At 46.3% G+C, this 27662-nt stretch overlaps 1 protein-coding gene across 2 annotated transcripts; it reads right to left on the bottom strand.

Moving 5' to 3' along the window:
* Positions 1-1194: 1194 nt before the first annotated feature.
* LOC122572322 (ecdysone-inducible protein E75) lies at positions 1195-21552 on the bottom strand. 2 transcript variants are annotated; one of them, XM_043737174.1, is made up of 5 exons: positions 21309-21552; positions 20740-20828; positions 11269-11413; positions 7477-7718; positions 1195-7118 (listed from the first exon to the last, which is right to left on the bottom strand). In XM_043737174.1, the coding sequence occupies exons 1-5, from the start codon at positions 21550-21552 to the stop codon at positions 5151-5153; spliced, it is 2688 nt and encodes an 895-aa protein (XP_043593109.1). In that variant the 3' UTR covers positions 1195-5150. The 2 variants fall into 2 exon arrangements, with proteins under 2 accessions (XP_043593109.1, XP_043593108.1); XM_043737173.1 differs by lacking the exons at positions 11269-11413; positions 20740-20828; positions 21309-21552 and adding an exon at positions 8419-8953.
* Between the last annotated feature and the right edge of the window lie 6110 nt (positions 21553-27662).

Raw genomic sequence — 27662 nt, 5'->3', positions numbered from 1 at the left:
AAAATATTTAATATAGAGATAGACTGTGGATATTTATTATTTATGTAAATGTAAATATTTTCATTAATAGAATTCAAAAGGTGGAACACCGGTGGATAATGATTGTTTTATTTCTTAAATATTGTAAATATGGTTACAATATTTCACTTACATGTATCGAACGTTTCTTTCTTTTTTTTTTTTTTCTAGTAGGCAGAGTCTGTTTCTGAAATGTATTGAAATATTCAGGGCTGATATTGCACGGCACTAAAAACTAAGTTGCAAGAAAACGGGCACTTAAGGGGTAACGTCGCTTGTGTAAAATATTTCCGAATTTAGAATTCACAAATGTGTCTTGCAACTTCGAGGCGAGAAACGAGCTACGTGATACGAGGACATTTTTAAAACGACGCTTAAATCGTTTTAAGAGCATGACTTCAATTTTAAATCCTGTTCCAGAAAAAGAAGAAGATAATGGAACAATTAATAGACGATACTTTGTTTTCCTGGACGACGAAAATCGAGAAGAAAATTCTCCTTTCAACCGGTGTACTTTCTGCGTCTTATGAAATCGATTCTATCATCATTTCTCAGCAAATCGTTCCCAATAATCGTCTTTGTTTGTCCCAGTTTGAGAATAAATAAATAATTTTAACGCTATGTACCATGATTTTAACTTGACAAATACGATTTGCAGATGATAACGTTAGAAAGAAATTGCCAGGCATAAAAGAAAAATACAAAATCGATGATGACAGAGAAATTAAAGTGGAAGTAATTTTTATTACTTGCAAAAAATATTTATAAAATGTAGAAATTTAGTTAATGCGTTCACACTACGAGAATTTAGCGATCATACATTTTCCTAAAACTTTGCACAACATTCTCATAAATATCATTTTTCCTTTTAATACATTAAACTGTCAAATAACTTTCATCGAATATTGTGTAGCAGAAAACGGTGCCGAAATAAACGTGTCTTTTCTTTGAATTAACAAATTTCCAATTCTTCCAATGTTTCTTCGAATACTTTATATATCAACAATCGCTTATCGCGTAACTGCAAACTTCTACAGTTTCAAACCAGAAGGGACAACTATTTTCGTAGAAGCGAAAATTTGAAAACGGAGGAAGCGATTCCTCGGAAAAGTAGCCATGAACCAAAATGTGGATTTTTCAGGATAAGGATTAAACGCATAAATAATAGACAAGATATTCTGTATAATTCACCAGACAATGTTTATTCAGACGACCTCACAACTCCCAAGCGTACAAAACGACGTGCTCACTGGGCAATATGCGGGGCTGCGTTTGTATTCTTGCAATTGTAATACAGTACACTTTCGGTATGTTCATTTTTTCCGTACAATGTTTTTTTCTTATTTTTTATTCATTCCACCATTCAATATTATCGTTTATTATTATTATTATTTTTTTTTACGTTTTCTCTTCATCCCTATATCTTTGTTGTTTTGCGCTCTGCCTTGCACTGTTTCTCTCTCTCTCGCTCTCTCTCTCTCTCTTTCTCTCTCTCTCTCTCTCATATCAAGTTTCCACCAAGAAACAACAGCTGCTTGCATCCTCCTTTTCTTAATGGATAGAGAAATATATCATACTTTATGTATCGTTTACTATAATAATCATTATGTGTAGTTTATGCATAACAAGTATTACGAATATCAACGCTAGTTCGCTTGCGGGGACATATCCAGGGTATTGAGGACAAGGATTGTGAGAGAACTCGTTGGGAAACTTGGACATGGAAAGGACAATTATACTTGGACGAACTGGGGGATTTGCTGAAGAGACGATAGCGATTCGATCTGTGGATAATAGCTTGAGATATGGAAAAATCGCAGCCAGTGTACGCGTAAATGTACGCTTGACATGGCTACGACGATACGGATGGACAACTGTTCACATGGCTGGATTGCTCTTTAAGCGGGGACTGGCTAATATGCTGCAGGAAGGAAACAAGGGGATGTTCGTTTCGTAGAGGTTATCGATAGGTGACAGCAAGAAGGATTCAAGGGTCAAAAAACGAGTCGAGGGAGCGTGGTGTACGTGTATGTTCGTGTGTGTTATGTGTGTTGCGCTTTGTGATACACAGCGTAAAAAGGGGAGGGAATGACTTTGTCCTCGAGTACAATAAATACACAGAGTGGTTTCACTACGAAGCTTCTTCAAGGTTGTGTGTAAACGTGTGTGAATTTGTCTGCGTGTGTGGATCGAGGGGATTCGAACGGTGCTGCGCTCAAAAAAAGTAGCGAGACAACGGTTTTTATGCGTGCCCATCGAGCAATTCTTTTTTTTTCGCGTCACTTTTTGCCCTACCATTTTTCATCCTATCACTTCCTTCCTCTTTCTTACTCTTCTTTTACTCGCGTGTATGATGCTACCGGTTATCGTTTCTCTTTCTCGCGTTGTTCTTCGTGTTTCGAGCTGACCTATGCGTTTTTTTTTTTTTGCTCCGTGTCTATACGCGTGTGTATATATGTTTTATGTGGTTTTGTTACATCAAAGCGTGTGTTTCTTCGTGTATTTTCTCTAGGTTGTTGTTGTTGTTGTTGTTGCTGCGTTTTTCTCGCCACGATTTACTGTTTTACATTCCGTTATGGTTTTCTTTTTCATTGTGTTCTATGCCTTATCTCTCTCCTGCACCGATATGATACTTCTCGGTGTCAACTGTACTACGGGGGGCATAAGGGGGGTGGGGCGGGCGTCTCAACAACACGTCGGGGGCGGCCCGCCGCGTATATAACTTCGCACTGTATGTTTTTTCATCTCTTTTACACGCTTGTTCGCTCTATATTTTCCCCTACATATTTCTTTCTCGCTCTCGCTTTCTTCCCTTTCTCACCGAGCATTTCGTTTTTCTCGAAAAAAAAAAAAAGCAAAAAACTCGTCCACTCGCGCCTTTCTAGGACTTAGCCTTACGAATCTACTATTTACACTGCGCCGTTGTTACTTTGTATGGTTTCTTTAACGCCGAATTACTACACCACGCGACTTCGCTCTCCTCCGCATTTCTTCTCGTTTCTTTCTTTCCTCTCGTCGTTTTCTATCTTTCTTTGTCACTCTTCGTATTCTCTGACTCTCTACTTCTTGCTCACGCACACACACGCATCTCACACGCTCTCCTATCGTCATACGCGTTCTCCGCCTCTCCTCTCCGACTCTCTGTAAACGTGTCTTTTCTATGGCTCTATTTATTCCTGTATATATTTATGTGTCTATGTATTTTCTTTAATCCGTCACTGTCTTGCAACGACATGCGACACCACGTGCGAGCACGCTCCGTCGCATGTCTTTTTTTTTTTGTCCCATATCTCTTTCTTTCCGTTTTTTTTTCCTCGCGGGGTGAACAACACGACTGTTTAGATGCTTTCTCGCGAGTTGTTTCGCGATAAGGAGAAACAACTCGACGCGACACGAATTCTGAGGTTGATATCGGAAGTTAAAGAGAGATGGTTGATTTAAAACTCGTTTATCCGATGGAGACGAGAGGCACGATACGTTTTACGGCTTACAAAGGTACTACGTACGGTTGATTGCAAACTCTGGAGGCCGCGACGGGCCGGGTCAGTCTCATATACATGTTCTGAATGAAACATCGTCTTTTTTTTTTTTTTTCATTTTCTACTATTTAAAACCGTTTTAAAATGCGCGCTTTTCCGACTGAAGACACAGTCACCCAATCTAAAAAGCCGTTTATTTTTACCTTTTCCTTCTTTCTTTCCTCGATTTTTCTTCGCTTCAACGTTCCTCCTTCTATACATATATCTTTTATCCGCGTCTTCGTGTTTTTACGTTTTTTATTATACTTTTGTTGCGATTTTTGCCCCGACTCACTTGCACAAGCACGCTCACGTTCCATTCGTTCGTTTCTGTTGCTCTTATTATCGCTTGTTTTTTTTTTTTGTGTTTGTTCCTGGTCGATTTCATGCACGCATACTCTTTCTCTCTCTCCCTTGCGCTCTATGTTTCTCTCTTTCTCTCACATTCGTACGCTCGTCTTTTTTTTTCTTTCCCTACGCGCACATACACAAGATGATAACGTTTCTTTTTTACGATTATTATACCTTACACATGTTACAATAATATTAATTACTTGTAATAATATTCAATAATTATAGTAGAGTAGATGATCGATGAATGAGGTGGAGTACTGTACAGGATGCGCGATTTCCATGATTATCACATGTAAGATAGATTACTCAATTTTTTCTGTAACATTCAATCCTCCTCTCCTTCTTCCACTTCTTTTCCTCACCTTTACTGTTCCCCTTTTCTTCTTCTTGTTTCCTTTATTATAAAGGGGCATCGACACGCTATCTCTCAAGATCGTCTAGACCAGATAGCTCTCCTTCTTGTTTGCTGTTGTTCTCACAGTTTTGTCGATAAGGTGGTAAGGTGTAGGTAGATGGGTAGGTAAGCTTCCGTTTTTAGGTACAGAGATGAATCTCAAAGAAGCACGCAACTCTCCGTGTTTCCCCCGTTCCCGGTGGCAATACACCTCGAGATATCACTTTCTCGAGTGTGCTTCGTGACTCGATCCACTACATCATCGTTCACGGTCCATAGATCGCGACACGTACTGCCGGAGAGCGCGGAAACAAAGAAAACAGACAGCGTCCTCCCATGCACTTTGCACTCCCAAATTCGTTCTCCGTCTTCCTGATCGCGTAGACACGCCTATTACATTATATATCAAGTGTCCGCGAAACTGGTTCAGAACGTTTCGCGTTTTGCCACCTGGCCACCGTATTCTCCCTTTCCGTGTGTCTCGCGCAATTCATTTTTCTTTTCTTTTAATTCGATAGTTTAATAGTTTAAATTAATAAATTATTTGGTTTATCACGCGCTGCTGAGCGTCCTGGCACTTTTCCATGGTTCGTGTCTCGGGAGGGGAGCGGCGCATGGCGCGCGCGACACCAACTATACACCACCATTGTTGTACCAAAAAAAAAAAAAAAAAAAGAATTCGTCGCGACGAAACACACCGTCCATTCGTGACGTCGCTTCGTTTAATAGGTGGGCTGCGCTGCTCCGTAAGCGCCGTAACTGCGTTGCCGCGGGACTTGGCTGATAGAGTGTGGAGGAGGGGGGCAAACAACGACCCGTCATCCGTCACGAACAACAAGACACGTTCATACGACCCCATGAGACCACTACGCTTCGAGAGACAACGCCTTGCACGGGCCTACCAACGGCCTGGGCGACGGGGACGGTGATTTCTTCGACAAATTCAACGGTTGTTGGCTGTCCGCGATGTCCACCTGTAGCTCCATCATGTTGCTCGGGCAGCCGGACAGGACGAGCGTCGCTGCCGTACTCGAGGCAGGCCGTGGACTCGTGCTCGTACTACTCGTCGCCGCCGCGGATAAGTACCTTGGCGACGAGGCCGGCGAGTTCCCGACCATGAGGTAGTCCGAGGAAGACTGTTGCTGTTGCTGTTGTTGTTGTTGCTGCTGCTGCCGAGCGCCCGTCGTCGTTGTAATGACGGACGTAGCGGGCCATCTGGTTGTCGAGTAGCTGCTGGTAGCGCACTGTAGCAGCCCTTGAGATCCTTGGGGTGAACGGGCGGTGATCGTGGTCGTGGAGGCGCACTGCTCCGCCGGCGAGGGCGATGCAGTTGGCGACCTGGGACTCGCCTCTCCGCGCATGATATAGTTGTGAATGATGTCCGTGCGTTTCAGTTGCTCGGCCGTCATTCGTGGACCCTCCATCAGGCTTCTGGCTAGCGTCGAGTGCGTGCTGCTCAATAGACTGGCCGTTTGAGGACATTGAGCTTGTACTTGATTCGACGGACTTCGAGCCGGTGGCGAGGTTAGGTGAAGATGAAGCTGCGACTGCGTGTGTTGCACGATCACTGCTGGCTCAGCTTCTGCACTGTCTTTCTGGCGTAGCGCGCGGAACTTTTTGTGAGGCTTGTACGCCTCGTCCATCAGAGAATTAGTATCGTACAACGGAGGTGCTTGGAGTACTCGTTTCAGCACGGGCATGTCTTCAACTTCTTTGTCCTCGGAACGGGGACTGGAGCAGACGGAGGTCGGTGCACTACTGGCGCTGCTGCTTGCTGGTTTGTCTGGCTTTTCAGTACCTGATTCGATACCGCTGTCGCTTGGAGAGTCTAGCTTACGGAATCGTGGACACTGAGGTGGCTGAGGCGTCTTCGAGAGAGAGGCACGATGTAGTTCATCGTCGCCGGAACTCGTACTTCCTGAGTTCGCTCGTCGACGATGAGGACAGAGATTGCCAGATAGGGTAGCAGCTAGAAGAGGAGCGCTGGATGCGTGGTGACCACTTGGAGGAGCCACGTGATGGTACTCCGTTAGAGAAGCGACTTCCGCGCTTTCGGTGCTCGACACGCTGCCTAGAGGACTCTTCACGGCCTCGTCTAGAGTTACATCCGAGGCTGAACCCCAAGATGCAGGCGGTTCCTCCTCCATGGGCCAATGTTGTTGCTGCGGTTGCTGAGCGTTGATCACGTGCTGCGTTTGCTGTTGCTGTTGCTGGTGCTGTTGTTGAGCTTGCATTTGCTGTTGTTGCTCGGTCATTTTAAAGGCCAACAATTTCTCCGAGTGGAGAGTGTTCAGAGTTCTCAAGTCTGGGATCTTTTTCAGCAGTTCTCTCAAGATATCCGGATGCTGAGGATGGTTCTGTGCCAGGACAGTTTGAAGAGCGTTCCGTAGTTTATTGTGCATGCGCTCGACCAGTTCTGTGTTGCGTAATCCTGGTCTATCGGCGGCGATCACTACTACCGAACAGAACAGTCCCAGCTCCGCGTCCGATAGCCGCAAGGAGTTCACCCTCTCGGCGAAATCGAACATCGAGTCCATGAGAAATCGAGCGTTACTGCTATTATGGATCGATTCCCGTTTGAGCACCTGTCCATTTAGACAGATCATGCTGTTCGTTTGAGCGTCGAACATGCAGGCCAGCCGTACTAACAACACTTCGAACACGCCGGCCTTCAACAGCGTGACCTGGTCGTCCTGTGCCAGTAGGCTAAAGCCAGGAATGCGTTTCGCGAACTCCACCACACCACGTATCGCCGGTGAGAACCTCTTCGAGAAGTCTTGCAACAATTCTTGCTGCCCAGTCAACGGTTGAGGATTGGGATTTAGGGGGCATGCCTGCAACCGTGAACAAATACCGATTCTAGATTAGAATCTCGTAAACTATTATACGTATAGAAAAGTCGTAAGTGTCTCGAGCACGATTGGAAAAAGCTTAACTTCCTTGTTCAGTCGAGGACGACTGGTTCGATTTCCGCGTAGCATAGACTGTGTCTCGGACGATCCAAGGTCCGTTTGCTATTGACGTAAGCGGTAATAAAAATGATTCGTCCGAAATGCAAAGTCTCGAAAGCGAACGTACAAAAAAAAAAGAAGAAAAAAAAACAATAATAAAAAAAATACAAAAAGTAAGATAGGAAGAGTGAAATAAATGTCAGAAAACGGGTTTACGAGGGAACAACGTTTATATACTCACCAAGGTCGGTGGACACGCGGTATAGTTAGGCGTCTCTCGAGCTCTGACCAGGATCGGAGCTACCTTGTCCCTGGTAAAGTCGCATGTGTCGAGATGAGCTTGCACAACGGTGGCCAGGAGACGTTGCTCGTCCTCTAGCTCGGCCGCTACTGCCTTCTCTTGAGAACGGCTGTGGGAGCTTTGCTGCATAGCAGCCAGAATCCTGGCCTTCTCGCGCTTGGGCACACGGCCGAATCGCACCGCTATAACCAGAAACAACACGAATGGCCAACGATTAGACACCGACGAGAATCAACGAGACGAACGAGACGGTTCGGTTTGGTCAGTGGTAAGCAGAAGGAAGGACACGTCGATGAATAGTTAATGCGATCAATGAATGAATCATGCAACGGACACGGCGTGTCGGGCTGCGTCCCGCGGCCTTCGAGCGCTTCTGACACGCGCGCAATTACGAGGAAAACTGGTACGCGTCTCATTTCATGAAACACCCTCGCGTTTTCTTATTAATACTCGTTCAACGTCGAGGGAAACACCATTGGTTCATAAAATAACCTTTGATTCATTTTTCCTGCTTCTGTATATTTTTACATTTTTTTTTTTTTTTAATTTTTGTATTACGTATCACCGCACCAGATATGTAGTTAAGGCTAGCACATGTTTCGCATATTATATTTCGGACAGGTGGATAAATGTCTTGATGCCTACACACGATCTGCACTAGGTTTGGAAAAAAAAAAAAAAAGAATCGAGAGGGGAAAGCGCACGACTTTCTCGCGCGCGAGAAACGAAAGTGGCGGTTGCCTTGGCCTTGCGCTACGAATCCTTCCTCCGTTAGAAAGTCACGAGAGCGGGTCGACGGGTGGAGGGTCGTGAAAGGGAAACAACGATATTTCGATAACACTCTTTCGTTAAAAAAAAAAAAGTCTCTTCTGGAACACCTACGTGCATTATGATAGTTGACAACTCCGTTGAGGATTCCTTTCAGTATAGGTAACTCGTCTCCCATGACGGTCGAGGAAAAACGATCGAGTGGAATGCTCGATCCCTTAATCGTGTCTGCGGCGTGTAGCTTTGGAGCGAACTGCACCGCGCACCAAAATTAATCTCCCATCGGCACGATCACTATGGGTCGACGTTCGCGCTGAATTCGTTCGGCACAGCATACACGCGACTTCTTTTATACAATTACGAATGTTTTCCTCTTCTTTTCTACTCTTTCTGACGCTTTTATATTCTTCGTATATTTATTTGGAATGGATTGTAATCCGTTTGATGGCTGACTATCGGCTAACTATCGTGGCTGCCGCGAGTCACTCCGACGAGGATCGTGTTATGTGGCGCGGCGTGGACGGCGCGCCGCCAGACACACGGCTGTCTGGTTCGCACACGGGCGGGCAAAGAGTTCAAGAAAGGAGCGCGACAGTAGGACGCGTGCAAACGCGAGACAGCATCACAGCCGACTGAGTGATGTTCCGCGGGTTGCGTTCAACAGCCCCTCCACTTATTCAGCCATCAACGACTCCCACCACCGGCCACGATTGTGGCCTTTGCCGAGCCTTTGGCCTTGAACTTGGTTTCAGCGACAGCCGCACGAGGCGTACCGCCGACCTATATATACTATATAGCGAGCGAATGTACACGGTGAGCGTAGCGGCCAGCAAGCACACTAAAAGAGAGGGTGTACGTGACTATGTATATACACGTATGTGTGCGTCTATATACACGTCTACACACACCGCTCTAGGTGTATACTTCTTTCTTCCTTCTCTCTTTGTGTTGGTGTGTGAATGCGCGACAAAGAGCGGATTCTATTAGAGACAGAGTGAGAGAGAGATACAGAGAGAGAGAGAGAGAGAGAAAGCAGTGAGACACTCTCTCTCATGTGCGCAGATGCGAAGTTCCTTTGCTGGGGGTAAGCTACCCTCGACGACCTTGGGCAACCCCTTGGCTCGCTGGCTATTTGCCCTGTCACCAGCTGCCGTCGTTGGACTTATCTGTTCACGGACGATCGATGTCTCTCCCGCTATCATCGGATGTCACGTCCTTTCGATTCGACAAAATTAACTTCCTATGACAATATCTCTTGGAATTCGATTTCTCTTTATCTGTTTACCGATCGATCTGTTTACGTTTCTGCGTGTCTTAAATTCATTCGATCGAAAGAGGTAGTTAACGTGCTCGCCCGTTCCGGTGACTACGAGGTCATATCGCGATCACGATTCATAACGCGTGGCCCCTTGAGTCACGTACAAATTCCACCGCTAGACAGCTGCAGACACCGGCTCTAATCATCATGACGGTATTCTACCCGGAGATCATTCGCGAACGTCTAACTGTATTTTTTTCCCCTCTGTCATTGACGTCGATCGCTATCTAAAGTGTATCATGTACGTCGTAAAGGAATATGATTAACTTTTGACCGCGTCGATCAACGCAAAATTCCAGGAACTGTATCACTGTCGAGCGACGACAAAATCGAGCGCAAGCACAGGAGCAGGTTCCTCGTCGAGCCTCCAGACGCAAATTGCCAGGCGGCCGCGTCCAGTCATATCTGTTTGGCGGGACTGTTCGGGCGAGCATGCGCTCGAACGCCAGGTGGCTCGACCGCGATAGGGGAAGTGGGGAGGAGGGAATGGCGCGCAGCCGTGGTAGGGGTAAGGCGATCGCGAAGGGGACGAAGTTCGCGAGGTCTCCGCATGGAGCGTAGCGCCACGCGACGGCGCGTTGTCGTTGCGAGAAGCACGGTAGGGGAAACTTCGACAAGGAGATCGAGTAAACCGCAGTAGGGGGAAGCGGGAGATGATCGTGATAGTGTACGCGACTGGTGAGGTAGTGGGGGCAACGTGGAAGGAGGTGGAAGGGTCACCGGGTACGTAGCGGCGAGTAGCGGTACTCTTTCTATAGACGCGGAGTCGCATGCAAGCCGAGCAATGCCCGACTATTGACCCCGCGGCACGATCCATGCTGCTATCAGCGGGAGACTCGCTTTTCAAACTTTGACTCCCTTTGTCTGAATAAACTATGTACTCGACGTTTAATCAGCTCGATCGTTATCATTCAGACGATTCTTAACGAAAGATTCTTAGCGTTAGATGACGATTGAGAGTAACTTATCAGAAACGCGAATACGATTCTACGTATACGAAGTACGAAGAGAATGTTCGAGAATCTTGTTTGTTATTTTTGGTCGAGACCGATTCCCGAAGGAGATACGGTCGTTTATAGATCAGACGGCAGTGGATGTGTCCGTGGCGGGCTGCCGATGCTCCCGGGTCGTTGACCGCGGGTAGGTCTGGCCGTTGTCGGTCAAATCTACTCGCGAGCAGTTTCGCGGCGGGAAAAAGAGGTCATCGGGCTGAATCGGGTCCTGATGTTTCGAAAAGAAAGCAAGCTCGTGAGCGAGAGGGGCCTCGAGGGGAGTATATAATTGCAACTGCTTTCTCAAACGGCGAACTGGCCACTTTCGCCCATTGCGACACTCGCGCTGTGTCGCGGGGAGCGGCGTTACGCAAACGGTCAACGACCCGCCACTCTAGATTTTAGAAACTACTTTTTTGGGACAAACGTGCGTGTTACGCGATCACGAGTTCGTGTATCGAGAAAAGATATGTGGTGCTTCTGGGTACGGTGATACGTTTCGTTTCTCGATTAAGTTTATCTTTTCGCAAGTTTACTGCAATGATGTTGTTGAAGTCAACTATTCCATGATATGACGAAACTTCTGGAGCAATTATTCGCTAGAGATAGGGAAATTGCGGGGAACATCGTAGATATAGAAAAATATATACTCACCATCGCGACTCATCCCGACAGCGATACACTTTTTGAGACGGCAATACTGGCAGCGGTTCCTGTTGATACGCAGGATGCTGCACTGTTGATTCTTCGTGCAGGGTCGGTACTGGATCTTCTGCTGAATGCTGCGCCGGAAGAATCCCTGCGAATCACCAACGAAACCCTCGTCAGTTTGGCCGTCACTGTCCGAGGAGGACCCCGACGAGCAATTGGTCCCCGTACGCGGGGTGGCCACGTCACATTCGCACAAGCACCCCATTAATTCACCCAGACAGATTTGTATTCTCTATTTCACACGTTTCTTCCCTCAAGAATGATCGCGTGTCTTTCAGCACGCGCACTGATCTCTCTCTCTTTCTCCTCCTCCTGTATTATTATTCACAGTGTGTATCAACGTGATTAGCAACTGTGGAACGGTCAAAGAGAACTCGCGAGCGAAACGGACAAGTCCAAGAAACTTTGCTGTATCTCGCGTGTCACAGTCCTGTTCGAACGATTCACTGAAACGTCGTCGGTGAAACGACGTGAGAAACGATGCACGCGTCTCGAACCACCAAACTCACCAGCGAATCAAGCGTAACTGTTCGCCTGTACGATATCATGCGAGACTCGGAACGCGAGTTTTCGGCGGGGGAAAAAGAAGCGACCGTTTGTATCGAAGCTTGGCTGTGGACTGGCTCTTTCTAGCACAGAGAGCATAGAGCCTCGGCACATTGCCTCTGGCTCGCCGAGGTGGGGGACACTCTGACCCAATTCCCGGACGTTCACCCGCAGTTCACCGCGTGAAAGTGAGAGTCCCCCTTGCGCGCACTCTACCTCGCCTCGTCGCTCTCTCTCTTTCTCACTCGTATTTCCACTCCCTCTTTCTCCTTCTCGCTCTTTCTCCCGATCTGTACGTCTCTGTCCCGTTTTGTCTCTGTTCCCTGTCCCGTTCGCGCGTGCTGGCAAACCCTCGATATATATCGCGCTCCTTGTCGGTCGAATGCGACCATAGAGGCTCGCGCGCGCTTCGAACGCTCTACTAACGGGTTCCTTCCCTCCTCCTCCTTCTCCTCCTCCTCCTCCACCACCATACCGTCACCTCGCTGCGTTCTGCAAGGAACCACCCTCTCGAAAACTGTTCCTACCCTCCCGTGTATCCCTGATACTCTCCTCGAGAGAAGAATGTCGACGAATAAACGCGGGAACCCCTCTTTTTTTTTATATACACACACACACACGGTCAACCCTAACTATGCGCCCTTTTTCGGGGGTTCGTTCGCTTTTTCGACCGGCATACGATGATTCCTTTGCACCGGAAAGGGTGAATAACCCCAGCTTCATCGATCCATCTCTGCTCCGTTTGTTTGAACTTAAAACCAACATAGAATCTCCATAAACTGTATCTTTTTATTTCGACGAGTCTTGCCGAGTGAACGTAAACAAACGATAATAAAACGAACGTATAATACGAAGAATAAAATGGCAAGAATACGATGGATGAGAAAGAAACGGTCGGAGATTGTTCAGTTGGGTCGGTTTTTCATGCAGCAGCCGCTAATTGAGAATGAGAAAAGAGGTAGGTCAGGGCGGAGGAAGTTCCCGGCCGCGTATCGGTCAACGACCTCGCGGGGCAGTTACGTAACGAACGACGCGTGGAACGTCGTCGTCGTCGTCGGCGGCGTCGACGGCGTCGTCGTGTGTCGTCGTCGTATCTTCGGGTCTTCGCTGTACTGTCAGAGGCGCAGGCGCGCGGGCTCGTGTGCATTGCACGTATGCGTACGGAATTGGCGACACACTGTTGGTCGTCAAGTGACTCTCTCGTGACGTCAGACACGCGACCTCGCCTACCTCAACTTCGTGCACGGACCAAAGAGAGAGAGACAACGAGAGAACGATGTACCGTTGCACCTCCGCGCCCGGCCTGTCAATCGGTGCACGCGTTCGATGCAAGTCAATGAACTGTCAGCGTTGCCAATGTTAAGCTTCCCTGCCGTCGATCGACGACGCTGTCCCGGCCAGCTTTCCGTTTGAAATCCTCTCTCTGCCTTCGACAACCCGGGCCAATGAACCCTGCCTCGCGTTTGTTTTCTACGAAACGCGGCTCCGCGCTTTACCAGGTCACGAATTCGTTGCCTCGGGATTACACTACGATTAAGTGTCTACTTGCATCGGTATTAATAGAATCGGTTTGTCATGGAGCTTTTTTAGTTTAGGGGACACGTACATGGTGACAGATATTAATAGGATTGGTTTTGTATCAGGCTTTTTTGATTTAAAGCGGCAAAGGTTGATGAAGATGTTTTTGGTTCGGGGATAAGAGGAATTTTCTGTAAGTTAGGTTAAGGGAGATTAGATAAAGTAATGAGCATGATAGTGTATCGTAGTTTTGTTACGATTTATCGAGGATTTTTTCTGACGAATTAAAAACCGATTAATATCCAAGCGATGAGATATTTTGATCTAGTTTGGCATTCTTTATCCCCAAATTCTATTTTAAATTGACGCCTATGATAATCGAAAGAGTCTATATTAAACCTACTACGAAGATCTTCTTCCAACATTCGAGCGTCACAATCAACGTAGAAATCGACGATCGTTAGAAAGAGTGTAAAACACTAATTAATATCAAGAAACGTTTACCGACATGTAAACGACTCCGTTTGGTAATTTTTTTCGAAATTGGAAACTGATCGGAGGAAATTTCATAGGAGTTTAGGAGATTAGGAAGGGACGACCGGAAGCTGTTATCGGGCGCGAGCTGGTATCGCGGATGCCCGGACGAGGCCAGCAACCCCTGCTGAACCCCTTTGCTTGGCGGGAATCCGGCAGAGGTGGAACCAGCATTGAGGGGTGGGATTGTGGGAGAATGCGGTGCATCGATCTCTCAAACTCTGTGCATTCCCCCTGACGGGTCAGAGGGCGACTACCTTTGCGTGTCGTGCTCCGACTTACGTGAGTTGGCGCACGCGCCACCATTGTGTCACAGCCACGGAAAATGCAAACAGATCGCCACGTCGCGTCGTGATCTTACCCTGCAATCGACGAAAACTTAATCCTGCGGAATATCTAGAGTAGATACAACGTTGCTCCGAATCTAGTCCATTTTAGCAGCAGATTTGTTTCAATATTCGTTCGAGCTCGGTAAGATTTACGAAAAGAAACGATTTGCACAAATAAAATCACGTTGCATTGCGTTGTAACGTAAACCCGTCCTCTTTTTACATATTAGGTACATATATCGAAATTACAACATATAGAAAATTAGTGAACGTTACTTTGACGATTGATTACAAGGAAAAATCGGGGAAATTTTTTCCGAACTTTCGAAAAGTACCAACAAACTTTCGTCCCTTGATTAAGACCCTACATCTCAACACTCTGACACAGATTTACACTTTCCAAGTCTAGCAATAGTATCTAACCCCTACGTTGACACAGCTAGTCAACAGAATTCCAAAAAGTGGCCCGCCCTAATCGTCCGAGAAACTTTCGCTCGAGAAAGTTCCTCGTTGCTCAACGGATCCCGGCATCTCCAGAAATCCCACTTCCACGATTACTCTACTCTCCGAAAAAAAAGTGCATCCACCCTCCCGAAAGAATTCGCACGCGAGGCGTTAACCCTGTCGAAAGACCTCGAGTGTCCCGCGTCACGTTCACCGGTTGTGTTCGCTTTTATTTTCCGCGAAAGGAGCGAGTTCGCGGCTCGGCCGGCTGGCCGACGTGCATATGCATCGGTGCACGCGTGCATACATCGAGATGCGAGCCTATACAGATGTAGGTAAGGAGAGTGTGGGATATACACACGACGTGGTCGCGGGGCCAACGACCGGAGCGCGCGACCGTACCTCCGTGGTGGGGGGTGGAACGTTCCTTTGGGTGGGAGAGGGGGTGTCCTGGTAGGGGAAGGTGAGTGTATCTGCTCCCACGGGCGAACAGCGGCCAGGGGGACAACGAAGACGGGAAACGAAGAACAGGGAAACACAGAGGGAAAGAGAGAGGGAGGGGGAGAGAGTAAGAGAGGAGAGGAGAGATGCGACAAAGAAAGAGGAAAAGACGAAGAGCGAGATAGAGGTACGTACAACGAGTGATACCGTGGGTTAGAAGGAGAATTGGTGGGGCAAGGGAGAGAGGACAGGACACGAAACGGAGTAACGGTGACGTACATAATGCGCGCGCCCGTGCGGGCGCATGCGCTCTCGCTCGAAACGGCGCGACACTCTCTGCTCTGCTCGGGGGCATTAACCGCTCACGCGCGCTCGCATCGACGCGCACCTACGACCCCAAGAATTCGCAGCTCGCTCGTTCGTTCGCGACTGCCCGGACACCGATATGCCTGATCGCTCCGTGGTGCCGATCACCGAGGTCAGAGATGATGCTGGTCGTCCATGAGCGGCTGAATGCACCAGAGGTACTTGGTATGGATAATTGAGAAGAGGGAGCAAGTTTTGATAGGAAGCTGGTTGGGAAACGCTTTTTAAGTAAATTCTTCTTTAGGTGATTTGTCGTCAGGTTTTCCATGCTGTTCTTAGGTCGGATATTTAATAATAAATAAGATAAAGCACTAGGTTTTCGTAAGAGTTGCTGGTGAAGGGGTTGGAAAGTATAAGATAGAATCCACTGATTGATTTATGTTTCCGAGCGTAGTTAAACTTTATTGTTTGTCCGAAACTTTATTCGATTGTTCCAGGGAGCTATGATCGTAATTTTAGAACGATATACGTTGGTTTTAATATTATGGACATTTTTATATGTAGTTGAAAGCGATTTGTATCAAGGGGGAAAAATATATGTTACAATTGTGGTATCGGATATTCTAAAAGAGATGCCAGATAAGGAAGAATCGAGAATCTGGTAAATTCAGTAGAAACGTCGAAAAGAAATGGTGCCGTTGGCCGACCAGCTTTTATACTCTCGTTTGACCTCGAACAGTTCGCTGCTCTATTCCCCGGGCATCGATACCAAGGAAGTCGATCGCCGAGGTCACCACTCGAACTATTTTCCGTTTCCACGACGCTCGAGATTTTGTCACAGATCGCTAACCAAACCAACGCTGTATCGAATAAATAAGAGCACTTGCAATTTCAGAAATCAACAATCCACGATCTATCTACATCGGTTATTCGAAAATGAACTCGACTTTCTTTACTACTTAATTAGAAATTGAAATAGGAATTTTACTGAAGTATAACGAAAAAATTAAAAATACTCTCTTACTCTTTAGAGTTGTCACGACATAATTGTACGAAATAATAATAATCATTCAAAACATAAAACACGTCTGTATCGAATGCAATTTCTTTACAATTGTCACACGATTCTACGAAATTTTCCTGATTAACCAATCGCATCTATCTTAACAAATCAAATTGCTGCATCATCCAAACGAAATTTAAGAAAAAGGAACGAAACGCAGAAGAAAGATTAGCCTACATTTGAAACATCTTGATCCCAAATTTCTCATCCTCATCCCCAACAACAACTGTGTCACTGGAGTGCAGTGCACCCTGAAAATTCGCCGGCCGATTAGCCGCGAAGAAACGTCCCCCGGTGAAACGGCCGTATAGCGTGGGGTGTCGTGTTTCACGGGGTGGCTTTATCGGGCGTAGAGGAGCGTGACGTCCGATTCCGCGCGGCGGGGCAGCGGCGTTATCTTGAAACGCGCTGCCGCTTCGGCCGGCCGGAGATACCGAGTCGAGCGAACACCTACCACGATAATAAGCGGCTGACCCGATTCTAAAGTAGATGCACCGGGGTCAGTAACCCCAACCGAGCACCGAAATACCCGCGCAATCAAATGAAAATGAGATCACGACTCGTTACGACATCAAAAATGACGGTTAGCCGAGAGGGAGGTGAAGAAAGAGGAGGATGGACGAGGAGGTGGTGGAGGTGGTTTGAGAAGGGGGGAGGAGGAGAGGAGGTGCAGCAGACGCAGGAGGAGAGCGAGAGGAGTAGTGGGGGGTTTGGGAGGGATCTGGAGGGGAAACGATGAAGATGGAAGGGGGCATTGGGACGGAGGGGGGATGAGGGAACAAGCGTGTGACGTAACTGGCTCGGGGGTCGACGACCGGAGGGTTAATGCACCGGTCGCCTGGTTTCAACCCTCCGGAAAAAGAGTCGACGCGCACCTCCACCGTTGATTGCCCCGCCGGCCGCGCCAGTCAGATTTAAAGAGGAACGTCGACGCAAAAATAAAAACGAGAAATCTCGCACTCCCTCCCCCACAGAGAATTGTCTCGCTTTTCAGAGAGGCTCTTGCCCCTATCCTTCGATATCCTGCACGTGGCTTTTGAAGAAGAACGGTTGAAGTGAAGTATAACACTCTGATATGCGAATATAGTCGGAGCCAGAAAAACAATTTCCTTGACGAATCTGGAAATGCTCGAGTTGAAGATGGGAAAGTTAGGTTTGGTTGGTGTAAGAAAGGGTTAAAAGGGGTTGATGGGTGAAGTAGATAGACATATCTGTATAGGGAAATAGGATTAGAGTGATAAGTATAGAATGACATAGCGATCTAGGGGCGGGTGGGTTGATTAGATTCGGATGAACGTTTCGTGAATCAAGCCGGTTACCCGCTTTGCCGGAATGCCGTGACTTTTATCGCGGTTTTATCGCGCGCGTTGATTGCGGCGCCGCGAATCTCTCGTGCTGTAAAACTGAGCCCAGGTCAGTGACGCGTACACGAAAAGTGTCGTGGGGGGCAACGGCCTGGGCGAGATATCTGGGCCAGTGCGAGCCACACGCCGGCCGCCATCTACGCGTCACTTTTTCCATCCCGAAAACATGGGGCACTAGTGACCTAACCTACTATCCAAATCTCTCTATCCAATTGTATCCTAATTGTACCATAAAATTTTACCTGCAATCTTCCCTGGAAAAGCTTAATTTATAGGGGCCTATATATACGAATATCCCCTAAACTTTGATCCTAACCTTAAGCAGATTTAGATTTCGGCAAGACCTCGTAAAACTGCGAGACTGGAACAACTGAAGAAGCTCAGGGGCCGAGGAAAAGTAGCTTGTGGCCAGCGGTATGGCGAAATAGTGCAACAGCAGTGCGACCGAGCGACCTAGTCTTAAAGATATCCAACACTCTTCCGCGTTCTCTTCCCTTTCCACCGCTGATCCCTCGCTGCGTGTTCCAGTACCTATAAGACGGTCTCTACCGCTAGCGGCTAGGTCACTCGACGTCGACTCGTTTGCCGTAAACTGCCTGTGTGTTACGCCACGGCCATAAGTTACTGACCCAGTCAACCCAGCCCGATACTCTCCTCACCTCTTCTGATCGTTCCTTCACCAGCGATGTGAGATCAAGGTAGGGGACCCTAAGAGAGTCTAATTCTTCATCAGATATTGTTCAGAAGAATGGTCGATTCGATCTTCTCCGGTTCGAGAATCTAGTCGAGGTAAAATGCAGTCAGCAGGGGTTAAGAGACACTTTCTCTTCTTCGTGGTCGGCCGCCATCATTTCTTTGGCTTTTCGGCGTTTCTGCCAAGTCACTCTCTCTTTCTTTTTGTCCGGACACCGAACAAACGATTCTGGGGTGTCTGTACAAGGGTATCTGGGATTCAGCAAATTGACTCAGTCATCGTCGTACTATTTGGAAAGATTATAAACCCAGAAGCTTTAAGCTACCTTTTCAAATACTGATAGAATCTACACAGGATTGATCGATTAGTTTGGAGAAGGTCAATTTCGTTATTGGAAATCATCAATTATAAATGTCGAAGATAAACTAGAAACATTCCTTGAATGCATCTGGAATGCATCTACCAAGTGTCTCAATTTATATTATGTACATGGTAAGACAACTTATAAAGCAAGCAGATGTCATACAAGAGCGAAATCATCAGATCGACGGACGAAGAAGATCTGCGAGCACTGGCGCACCGGTTTACAACACCTGGCGGAGTATCCCTCACCACGCGTCTCTAATCGACGTGGAGGGGATATAATATCAAGAGTGGGGGTAGCGTATTGCCACTTCCTAAAACGAATTCGCGGTCTGTGCTGCCCCCACCACGTGCCTCCTTGAAGTCGCACAATGACGAGCACGAGGACGTTGGCCTTCGCGGGGCGTAATTATCAGTCTCGAGGGAAACGATTTACATTCGATTGGAGGTTTAGCGGGGAAAGAACTCTTCTTTCGAATTGCCACGTTAAAACGGCTATATTCTCTCCAACGATGAATCATTTTACTACGAAATATTTTCGACGAACTTATTTACGCTAGAATTCCCAATGATACCGAGGAAAGGGACTTTTCCTCTTCTTTTTTTCTTTTCAATTTTGAATGGTCGACGCAGGGACGAGTCGATTCGAATCGAAAGAATAGAGAAAAGCTAGACAAGCTGGACAGGAAGTTGCACGGACGGATATGCATTCTTCGCGTTGCACATACCTGCCCTAAAATTCGGCCACACGGAAACCACCGACACAAAACTGTCTTTAGGAGGAGAGAAACGGCTGTCTACCTGTCCCCGACCCTTCTCACCCGGAGGTTATCGTTTCACACAGAATTTCGCCACATTTTCCTCTCCTTTTGCGTAACCGCCCGCGAAGCTATTGTACGAACCCCGACCTTCCTCGTATTCCAGAAAAATCTGATCGTGCAATGTGCTATTCTATCCACTTTTTTTCAAAAGTCACGCTAAATCTTTTCCAAGAAATTTATCTCGTACATTCGAAATATTTTTATCTATCTTCTGTATCGTAGAAATTTATAAATTCTTGCTCGATAGAAAAACAAAATTGGAAGATATAAACGACATATATATTTTTAATAATTTCGATCAATTTGGATGATCTTCTTATATGCTCTATGAATCATTATATACAAGAAAGAATATCGCAATTGATCAGGAATTAACGCGAATAATACTTCGAATGTCATTTCCCTGACCAGAGCACTCGATATAAAGATCGTCGTATGGATGGAAGAAAAGAGACCTTGGCAAAATTTTTCATCCACGAGGAGAGGTTACCCGGTTGAGGAGGCAACGTCAAGGACCAGTTTGAACGTCTCGCGATTTCCGCGTGCACAAGGTCGAGTAACGCCGGGTCGATAACTTCTCCGTAGCCTTGGTCACATCGTACATTCACATTCAAACTGCGTTCACTTCCTGGCCACATCGCGTTACGGCTCCACATTATCGATACTTTTCACGCTACTCGTGGATCAATGCTAAATTCGTATTTACGCATTTCCAAAATCCATTATTCCAGAAATCTCGAAGAGATCGAGTAAAAAGTATCAAAAATGTCGGCGATACTCGTTGCGATATTCGTTCAAACGATTTTCAGATCATTTTATAACTTTTGTACGGAATGTTGGAAGAGAAAAAAAGAGTTCGAACGGAGAAGTTCGAACGGAAAGTCGAGTAAGCAAATATTTTTGAAAGCGAAACCGGATCGAAAAGCGTCGAACGAAATATGCGAAGTATACGCGGATTTGTATTGTGTATCGAGTTCGAATTTCCACTCACCTTGCATCCCTCGCAGGAGTGTACCCCATAGTGAAAACCGGACGCTTTGTCCCCGCAGACACGACACAACACCGTGGTCCCGTCGAATTCTGCAAGAGAACAGAAAAAAAAGAGAAATATAGATTACGCACTGTGATTTCACTTGCACAATATGTATATAACGTGGACGTGTAACGTGTCGGGTTCACGTTGCTCTCCACGTGGCGGATAGCGCGCGTCTGGGAGGAGAAAGGTGGGAGAGAAAGAAGAACACTTTCTCCTCTCTCGCGGCGGGTTACAGCATCGGCGTGTTACAACTTTCTGCTTTCACTCGACTGTCACGACGCACGATCGTTTTTCAGTTCCACGAGATCCAAAGCAATTGGATCTCCTTATAGGTATTGATATCGTTGAACCTGACCGAGATTTAATTTGTCGAATTTTTTCAAATTATATTCAGACGTTAGTCTCCGACGAAAAGTATTGGAAAATAAGTTGTTTAGTAATAGAATTTTATTTTATCCTTGAGCGATTTTTTTCATTTCTTTTTCTTTTCTAATTTTTCTTCGATTATTGGTTCCGAGTCGTACCTATGTTCAATTCGGGCTCAGGTTTCGCTGACGAAACGGTAGAGTCCATGGTAGGCATGTTTGGGCTGAGATGATGGGGTAACTGAGCCACGTGATAAGGGCTTGACATGCCCTGAGAGACACAAGACATGCGCGACACGCTAGACGTGCGGGAGCCATGCGACGACATGCTCGAGATCGGCGATTCCGGTGCCGGTGACGTCGCCATCGTAGCCTGTGCACTGCTATCCGGGGTCAGGATCATGATGTTTGTCTATCGTTCGATCACAATAACGAATCCAGAATATCTTAGATTCGTCGATGTATCATCCACTTGGCACGGCACTGCACTGAGCCGAGGACCGACATCAGTTCACTACATGTTCCCTCGGTATCACTGACTAATAACCACTAACTCACTTCTCCTCGATATCACCAAGAAAAAAAAGCGCTGCTCGAAAAATTGACGTAAGAAACGAATTCCCGTCTGCTTTCTTCTGCCTTTATCTCCAAGTCTGTTTATCGTGTAACGCACAGAAGTCGATCACGTGATCAAGTAACGTAAGGAACTCGACTGACCGGGGGAGTGAATCACACTAAGGGAAACTGACTCTGGTTTGCCGAGAACCTACCGGAACGAGGGGCAGGTGCGTTCTGTGGCGACCGATGAACACCTCGCCGGTGTTATACACTGCCGATAGAGTGGAATGAACGACCGGGTGGTGTACCAGACGTGAGCGAGGAAGGAACCACGAGCGGAGAGAGCCGGAGGAAACCGTGAGCGAAAGAGCGCACGTATCGGGATGGCAGAGAGAAGAGAGAGTGAAAGTAAGTGTTCGCTCGAGGGAGGTTCGCGTTGGTCTGACTGGAGTTCGGCGCTGCCGAGTGTTGGTTACCTGGGGGCCGTGCAGCCCTTACTCGGAGCGACGCCGGTTTGTGGAGGGGAGGGATTGATGTGGCTGCCTGCTTGCCAGGCTGCCTCGACCATCTACAATGTCTACGCCCTGGCTACCTAGTATGTAGTAGAGGACACACAGCGCACCGGTGCGCTCTTACAGAGAGCCCCCCGAGAGAGTTCATCGTATTTTCAATGCTGGAGGTCACTGACAAGCGGCGGCTGCGGGCCCGGGCACCGGCGTCACGGGCCCAACCAATCGCGTGGCCGCACGCTGGGCCGCGTGTCCTCGCGATTGGCCGAAGCTTCGCCCCACCACTCGCCTCGGACCTCTACCGGCCGGCTCTCCTTCCTCCCATCGGAGGAAGTTCATCGGCCGAAACCTTGACTGAATTACCCCGCAGCAGCGGCCAAGGCCATGCGCCCTCTCGCTCGAGCCAACCAAGCCACAGTCCGTACACCTCTGTCGTTTCGCCTTCTGCCTTCTTCGTTCGTCTCTCTCTAACCTTGCCGGCTTCCTCTCGGCCTCTCTTCTGCCTTGGCCGAACCTCTTCTTTCTGTCTTTGTTTCCAGCGGAGAATACGATCCTCTGCGCGACTCCTTGTCCCGTTTCATCCTTCGATTTCTATGTCCCTTTTTCTCATACATGTTAACTATATGGTTCTCGAGAGGCTCGTTCCATCTTCGATTTAGGGACATTGCGGGGTTTATATGCCTCTGTGTCGAGACGCCTCTTAATTGATCGATGTCAGTGTACTCTTTCAGAGACCGACGGTGAAAGGTGGCGGTGCTCAGGTAACTTATTCTTCGGACACGTTATGTTTAATGGCTTTTCTGTATTTGGACATAGCTTCTTTGGTTATAATGGTTTTGACTAGCGAACGTGTGTATACGGTCGTGTCGGTATTGGGACCATGCTTGGTGTAATATCCGGTTACTCGAAATTCCCCGTTGTGAATCTCATTCATTAAAACGGATTTACGTATACTCGAAACACTGGAGGATCCGCGTTCCCCTAACTTTCGAACAACCGGTAAATCGACAAGTTACGAATTACAGATTAGAGTCTTCCTTTTTTACAATCTTATAATCTTTCGTCGAGCAGTATGATCAGATAGCTCGCGATACGTGAAATTTCATTGGATTTTATTGCCGCGCTTGCCGCTATTATGCAACGGCATTTATTAACATCAGCGACTTATACTTGCTGACTCATCAAATTTCATTAATGATATCGATTCAATTGTACGGAACGGCCCTGAACTTTACCGAGAATATTAATTCACTCCCACTAGGCTGTTACTAGTTTCAATATTCTATCGTTTAAAAACGAAATTCCGTTTACTCTACGAGGTGACAAGGATTTCCTGGTCACCTACTCGAATCGATTGTTCAGAGCTGATACAAAATTCGAGAGCGTGTACACGCGGCAAGGCGAGAGCCCAGTTCCGATTCGAAGGACGATAGGCACGTGCGTGCTCACAGGCAAAAAACGTGATACAGGTTCGATGAACTTGACGCCGTGCTACGCCGTTTTCGTTGCCCGCTCGTAACGAAACTATCTCCAGATTTCGGGCTAGCATTTGCCTTATCGTTTAGCGTCCTCGTGACTAGGCCACCGGCGATCGTGGAATTTTACGGCTGCACTCGGATCGGTTTACCGCTGATCAAATGATTCGCGGGCAGCCAGTGCAGCGTCGTGCAACGCGCCATTTCCTTTCTGGATAGAACTGCAGAACAGAAAAATTCGCTAACGTCTGTGCGATTGCTCGTTAGCGAAACTCTTCTATAACGTTGGCCGGTTAATCGCGTCGTTTGCACCTTTCGTGATCTATCGCGTTCGAATCAACCCTCGGGTCGCTGCATTGTGCAACCACCCACGCGATCTACCTCTGCCACCTGTCCAATGACGAACACCTACGCGTTTCAACAGCGTATGCTTCGAACTTGACTTCCTTCCTTCTTATTGGATCAATGGCCGATCCTGACGATACTGTTATATAGATTTTAGCAAGGTGTTTAGTAAGAAATGTATTTATAATTGTTACGTCGTTATTGTTGGAGCAATTTATTGATACTATCAGCTGGTGAAGTATTGCGTAAGAGTACCGTGGAACTATCAAGAGCAACTGTTACAGAACAAAAGATGCGTTATTATAATTGTCTTGTCGCTGTCTGACTATTTATAATATCGCACATTGCAACAATCGTTTAAACACGAGACGATCGTAGCACCACAGATTATTCCTTTTTACATCGAATGTTTGAGAAAAAGTAGAATTTTATACTCTTGGTGAACGAATTGAACGTGGATATCGAAATAGTAAACGTGCGAATAATCGCATAAAAGTCATCGGGGAAATGTTACGTAATGATAGAGGAGTAATTTAACAAAGTTGTGAGAAAATACGAAACTTTATTTGCTCTTCCATAAGACGGGTCTTCCTTTCATTTGAATATGGCATTCATATGTGCAAATTACAAATTGACGTATGTACATACGTTTTGAAATATTTCTGCCTTGTTCCACATCGTCTGGCATGCATATTCATTCACTTATTGGCGTAATTCAACCACATTATTTCAAATTGAGGTCATAAAATATCCTGATGAGGAGATTATATAAATTTACATTTCACGCGCTGAAAACGTCGAATCTAACTCTCACGTGGTGACTGCGACGATTTGAAAAATCATCGAACAAACTCGCCGAAGCTGGTGCCTCGATTCCCCTTTCTCGATTACAACGGCGTAACCCTACCTTACTTAAGAACCGGAAGTGTCTCCCATTGTCAATTCGAAATCCCACGAAACGGTAAGATCTAGAGCAAAGAAATACGATATTTTCGGGAAAAAAGCTGCGGAAGGGCCGACTCGATGGTGACAATAAACTGACAAGCCAAACACAAGTCCCATCAACCCTTGCCTGGACACGCAACCCTTTTGCGTCGTAGATTCAGGCTCGGTCGGACGGTTTGCCCTCGTAAACGTTGCACCGACTTTTTTTTCCTCTTGCTTTCGGCACGTTTATGCGTTTAAGAGGCAGCAATAAACGGCAAACTTTCTCCTGGTCGGTGTGTGCACGACAGCCACTCGACCAGGAGTGGCTGGAACGGTCGATGCAACGACACAGAGGTGTCACAAGAACCGAGAGTTAACGTCCACCATCATCTACGCAATAATTTATTTTCATGATTTTATGGCACAGCTATTACGAGCTATGACTCTCTGTCCCTCGTGCCGTCCACCGTGTCGACCTTCTTCGGCTAAAATTGCTTTTTTCTCTCTTTCTTTCGTTCCTTTCGTTTCTTTCCTTCCTACAAGCACGTCCTCGCCCGTTTATTCCTTTGTCCTTGTCCCACGTTGCTTTCAATTAGAATATCCCATATAACGAGAATAGTGGATGTCTCTGTTTTAGTGACTCTTTGCCCATGGTCGAATAGCCGATGAACGAATTTTTGAGTCGTGCCGGACGATTGGTCTATTGGCCTCGTTGCACGATTCGTGTCATAAACCAATTGGTCATTGGGTTGACAGGTTCTTGAGGATTGTTTCGCTTAGTCGTGGTTGAATATCGAAGGCAGCACTCATTGTACTTGGTTCGAATGGGAAGGACGAAGCGTGTCATTTGTTTCGACGTGCATCGATTGAAAATATATTTGGCTATCTGAATATTTTCTATTGAATTTTTAAATAATTTCGTTGCTGTAGAAGCTGCCTTGTTTCGTTTACTTCGTTTTGGTAAGGACATGTTTCTTTTAAACGTTATTTCTCATTTGTTTAATCGTCGCGGATAAGACGTGTTAAAACCGTGGTCGAATATTTCTCTGACCAACAGTGCATGTTATACAGAATTGTTTATTATATACAGTAAATGTATACAAAGTTCTGACCATCGATTTAATGATATTCGTGGTTTCGTCATTGGACGAATCCCAAGTATATTCGTAGCTTTTAATGCTTTGTGTTATCGTTGCAAAGGAAGTGAGACGGTTCGTTTTGCCTGTAAAACGTTCGTTTTCGAAGCAATTTCATCCTTCACTAGGATCCAACGAATCTTTCATTGCAAAACGTTCGCGGAAGATCATTCGAGAAATGCAAATTTATTCGTTAATTAATTCGTTCGTTAAAGCAAATCGAAAGAAAAGAGCGAAGAGCGGTTGATTGCATAAAATCCTTGGGTGAAAAAGCATCGCGAGCTTGGCTGGCAAATCGGCGAGGTATCAACGGCAAAGTTGGACGGACCTCGAACATAATGGCCGGCGGCGACGGAGGTCAGACGAAGTCGTTTCCTTGAAATCGGCTAGCGACCTGCAGCGATACGCATTTATATGCAACGAATACACCATGGCCCTCGCGTGGTATCTATTTTTAATCGGTTAGTATAAAGCGATCGCACGTGTCGGCATTATTGGACTCCAACGAAGAATGATCGGAAAATCGTGCCAACGGAAAAAATAAAAATAGAAAACAAGAAAAATATCAGCTCGTCCCGAAAATTCCTATCGAGTTTAACAAGCATACGGACATGCTGAATTTTAATTATCTGTTTATTCCAGAAGATAAGCGACATACTTTTTTATAATCTCGCGACATTTATCCGTAATCATTCGCCAATTTTCAGTACAGCACGCTGTGGACTATTTGCAATTATTGCATCAATGTTTTAATCAATGGCATCATCAATGGAGAGCGGTCTTCAAAGTGTTCTTGATCTTTACGTATTCATCTGTAAATTTAGGCAACTGTTTGTGAATACTTCTACGTAGATAGAGAATCTCCTGTTAGAAATCTCCTGTTGCATAATCTCATTTAGCGTTTCTGCGACGCTTTTCCTTTTCTAGAAAATTTTAAAAAATAATACAAATTCCATCTTCCTGCATCTTTAAAATACCATGATTTTCAGAGTTGGAAATAATAAAATGGAACGATAAAACGATGAGAAGTAATTTTAACGATACTCTTTTCCAAAGGTGGTACAGATATAATCTCTTTAATGACACTAAAATTTACATACGTTCGGTAACTTTCATTTGTTTCGTCGCACTCGCGCATAATCTGCAAGAAATCAACGGGACAATTTTTAATCGCTCAATGTTAAGAAATAAAAAGAGGAAGATGTCTATTTTGAACAGCAGTAAATTAGGAAGAGGGGCGCGAATAAAAATTATTTATAAGAATTTACAAGGGTCGTGGACACGCGAGAATATTCTCAAATCATCGAGCAGCCACTTCCTGCCTTTTGTGCAGGGAATTGGATTCCACCTGCAGTTACTATTCGAAGCTAGTTATCCCGGTTGAACTAATTACGATAAGTATTCTTCGCCTGCAGAATATTCTCGTACCGTTGGCTAATTAAATTAATTGTTCGAATCATAGTTGGCTCATAGTTGGATATTAGCTGTTTCTAATTGTAAGTTAAAAATTCTTAAATGAAACTGAATCGCTGAAGTTTCGAATTACAGTACTGCGTGTAGTTG

This window comes from Bombus pyrosoma, linkage group LG11 (genome assembly GCF_014825855.1).
Source record: "Bombus pyrosoma isolate SC7728 linkage group LG11, ASM1482585v1, whole genome shotgun sequence".
Taxonomy (NCBI): Eukaryota; Metazoa; Arthropoda; class Insecta; order Hymenoptera; family Apidae; genus Bombus; species Bombus pyrosoma.
The sequence above is the reverse complement of the archived record's forward strand: the minus strand, read 5'-3'. Positions and strand labels throughout refer to the sequence as shown.

What these genes read in the sequence shown, in the direction of transcription:
- LOC122572322 (XM_043737174.1), bottom strand. Translation starts at nt 21,552, where the DNA reads ATGATCCTGACCCCGGATAGCAGTGCACAGGCTACGATGGCGACGTCA. An exon ending in ACTCCTGCGAGGGATGCAAG is followed by an intron (nt 11,414 to 20,739) that starts GTGAGTGGAAAT and finishes GGTGATTCGCAG; the next exon opens with GGATTCTTCCGGCGCAGCAT. An exon ending in CCGCGTGTCCACCGACCTTG is followed by an intron (nt 7,119 to 7,476) that starts GTGAGTATATAA and finishes TCACGGTTGCAG; the next exon opens with GCATGCCCCCTAAATCCCAA.